General features: G+C 56.4%; 1 protein-coding gene across 1 annotated transcript in view; it reads right to left on the bottom strand.

Moving 5' to 3' along the window:
- AHCYL1 (adenosylhomocysteinase-like 1) overlaps positions 1-1,010 on the bottom strand; it is a gene marked incomplete at its 3' end in the record, with an annotated part of 8,252 nt that extends 7,242 nt beyond the window's left edge. The window contains exons 1-2 of the mRNA XM_010144152.1: positions 893-1,010; positions 453-596 (exon numbers count right to left, since the gene is read on the bottom strand). Of these exons, the coding sequence (XP_010142454.1) occupies positions 453-596; positions 893-983 (235 nt within the window). The remainder of the gene's footprint in view (positions 1-452; positions 597-892) is intronic.
- Positions 1,011-3,823: the final 2,813 nt, after the last annotated feature.

Genomic DNA, 3,823 nt, shown 5'->3' with positions numbered 1-3,823 from the left:
CCGCCCTGCCACATCTCAGCAGAGCTGCCCTGAACGTGCCTGGATCATCTTCCCCTTCTACGGCTTTGGCAGCGGGTGTCTAACAGGAGCCCGAAAGCAAAGTTACCCAATTACCCCCCTGGACACGGTAACTCAGCGTCCCACAGGCCGCAGGGAAGGGGCTGGGACTGTCAGCTTTCATGTCTCCAAAGGCGGTACAAGATCCTTGTCCACCAAGGCTTCTCATGCAAAGCCACCAGAACATCGACCCCTGCGACAGCTCTGCTGCCGGTGGGAAACGGAGGCCACACAGCGTTAACCTCTGCTGTCACACTTAGCCCTTCCCCACACAACCTCCAGGGCTAGGGGGTTAAAACGGGTGGTTCGGGTTTTAGCAAGAGCTGGGGGAATTGCCGTGGATCAGCTCCTGGAGAACACGGGGCCCCCGGCCACAAACCTCACGCTCCCGTTACCTTGCTCAGCAATCTCGATCTCCCGGCGCCCAAACTCTGCCTGCTTGATGTTCTTCACGCAGAAATTGCTGCTGCCTTTGGAGTTGGTCTGTTGTTTCTCACGGGGGGACACCTCATCATCAGAGCTGTCCGTGTAGGAGGCAGCTAAAGCCAGGAGAGGAATCCACATTACCCCAGGACCTCCCACCCTTCAGGTTTCTGCTCTGTTTCACTTCCCAGCTCAAATGCACGGCTCAAACTACAAAGCTCCTAAGGAAAGCCCACATCCAGAAGCAACTCTGCACTCTTGATCACTAAAACAACCCAGAACTAACCGGGTTATCAATGCCTGAGCTCTGGGAACCCCCAGAATTATCCTGTGCACATAACAGCAGGACGGAGCATCCTGACACGCAGTGTGAGCTTGGGGATCACATGGAGACAAGGAGCCCAGCACCTACCAGAGCTGTAGCTGTCGGTGGAAGACTGCGAGATGGAGCGGGACAGGGACCGACGGCCCGTCTTGGTCGGGAACTTGGTGAACTCCTGCATGTCATCTGCAAACTGGATTTGCTGAGAAGCGCGAAGGAAGAGAAGGGCTCAGTCAGCAGGGGCTCCTTATAATGCGGCACCTTTCCAGGCTACACGGGCCCGCCATGCCCTTCGGCCAGCCTCAACCGCTGTAGCCGCACAAGTGAGCATCACCAAACACATCAGGATGCTACAGATGCGGCTACAGATGTGGCTACAGATGGAACCCCATCCTCTGACTGATCATCTCTGTCCCCATAAGGTTAAAGCAGATTTTACACCCAACACCTGAAGATCAGCTAAAGCACCCGTCAAGGCTCGAGACGTTCCCTGTAGCCCATTTGCAGCTCCCTGCGGCTCCTCCAGACAAGCCCCGTCCCACAGACCCTGCCCCAGCTGATCCCAATGGTGCGGCAGCCAGAAAGCTGGGGTGGTCCCGGCAGAAACCAAGATCCCTGGGGCTTCCAGGCCCTTCCCCAAGCACAGAAAACCCCGCAGGTTAAAAACACGGCGCGGCCTTCCAAAATCGACATTAAAAGCAAGGGGGAAAAAAACGCAGCAAGAGGGAACATTTCAACAAAAGGGAGTTGACATTGCATTGGCTTTCGGTCTCCTCCACGTTACAGATGTTTCCATTGTAAGAGAAGCCCAAAAACAGCCGCCCCTCCTTCCTCCCTTGGCCAGAGGCAACTCGAGGCTCTGGCACCTACCACCAGCTCATCAAATTTGAGCGGTTGGGCTGAGAGGGAAAAATAGCCCCAAACTGCTCGTCTGCTGCACTGATCCCACGTGAGCGGCCAGCAAAAAGCCTTACTGCTGCTTCAGCGAGAGAAAGACGATGGAGATGAAAGAGAACGGGGAAAGCGCCAGCAAATGCAGCCTGCTGATCCCTCCTTGTCACGCAGGAGACCCCTCAAAGAGCCCTGGAGTGGCCTCTTCCCTCTGATCGCCTCGCTGCAGGATTTGAATTTGTCACTTAAGGCAGGGGTAGGATGTCATGGCAGGGCATGGGACTGAAGAAGCATCCCCGGAGACCTGGGAGACTCATAAATAGTCCTGAAGAAATCAAGATGATGGAAAGAGACAGGCCACAGTGGCCTCAAGGAGGGGTTTTCCACTCCATGACCATCCCAAAATCTCCCCAAAAGCTTTGATGTGGGAAACAGCCTTCAGGAGGAGAAGAATGAAAGTCTTTAGTCAAGCTGATCCATCCCAGAGAGGAGGAATCCGCACGGTCCAGGGTGTCTGCAGCACTAACGTGGCTGCTCGGGCTATGCAACGGAACCACGCTTCTGGAGAAACCCAGCTGAGGGGCCAAGCGCAGCGCTGGGTTCTGCTCAGGAGGGGAAACAGGACCATGAAACCCACTGCTCAGCCCAAGACGGGACGTGCGGGGTGACGTGGGGCTGGAGGTGACTCCAGCATCCCCTCCAGCAACAGACTGGCACCAGATCAAGCCCACCATCCCACCCAGACAGGCATCCCAGGCGTTTTTGTGGGTGCTGCTGCTGAAAGGTTCGGAGCTGGCTCCTCCTGGATCCGTTTCTGCCTGGTATCTGCTTCCCAGACTAGACTTCCCAGCAGGCGCCGTGCACTTCAGACGCCAACGGCACGAACTCACCTCAGCAGAAGGAACAGGAACGCTCAAACGAGTCTGCAGGTTCGGTTTTGCAACTGGTTTAGGTGGTTTGGTGCAGAGGGAGGAACTGGAGGGCAGGTAAGCTAGAGGACTGCTGGGCCAGCGGGGACCAAGAGCTCAGAGGTGCAGCAGTGCTCCTAGGCAGGTACCAGCAGCGTCCTCGGAGCCATTTTCCGACCACGGAATGATATTGCTGGAATTTGTTCAAGGGCTGTCGCTTGGATCAGTCTTCCCGGACAGCCTGAGAAAGGCTCATGCCACCTCCCTGCTGGTGTGTTGCTCAGGGGCATTTCCAAAGGAGGGGAAAAACCCCTTCACACCCACCTCTTCCTCTGGCAACTCAGAGGGTGTAAACATGCCCCATAAACCAGCTTCTGGCATTAAACCAGCCTGGAGTGTTGGCTGGGGAGTTTTCTCCATCTCAGGGAAAGCTTTCCAGCAAAGAGGGGAGCCCAGGAAGCAAAAAACCAGATCGTCCAGGCTTCACTGTGTCTGTCCCCACTTACAGGATGGGGACACGGGAGCCCCGGGCTGGGGCACAGCCCTGCAGTGAAACGTGGAGCCTGGATGGTCTCATCTGGGACGCGATGGGAAGGAAAGAGAGAGCAGGGATGGAGGGCTGGGGTGCTCCATGCCATCCCCACCCCACTAACACAACCGAGATCTTCAGGGCTGGAGTCAGCTTCAAGGCACGGTCCTATTTGTTAGGAGAAACAGCACCTAGAAATGGGGGGTCTGAATCCAAGGGGGGCAAACCCCATTGCTAACGAAACCAACTGCTGCATTACCCACAATAATCCCCGCTGTGGCTTTACCGGAGCTCAGCTGAACTCCCAGGCTTAGCGCAATCTGCCCTGTCTAAAATTATCATCAACCATCACAAGCAGCTTCCGCATCCCACAGACCAGTCACAGCTCAAAGCCCCCTCCCAGCCCAGTCAATTCGGGCAGCGGCCGCCGGTGGAAGATGAGGGAGGACGGTGGGTGCGAAGCGAGCGGTGACATGCATGACCGACGCCAGCGTCACCTTCCATGTGCCAGGTTCTCTCACTTCATTAAGACACCAGAGAAAATCTCGTAATCCCTCGGCTCGTCGGGGGAATTTGAATGAAAGGCATCCCCGGCTGGGGGCTGCGGCAAGAGGGGACCGGGACTGCCCGGCTGTGGACAGCACGATCACCAATCGCCTCCCGAACTTCATCCTGCTTTTCCAGCCAGGTGGA

This window comes from Buceros rhinoceros, unplaced genomic scaffold, assembly GCF_000710305.1.
Source record: "Buceros rhinoceros silvestris isolate BGI_N320 unplaced genomic scaffold, ASM71030v1 scaffold18869, whole genome shotgun sequence".
NCBI lineage: Eukaryota > Metazoa > Chordata > Aves > Bucerotiformes > Bucerotidae > Buceros > Buceros rhinoceros.
Note: the sequence above shows the minus strand (reverse complement) of the source record. Positions and strands in the feature narration are given on the sequence as shown.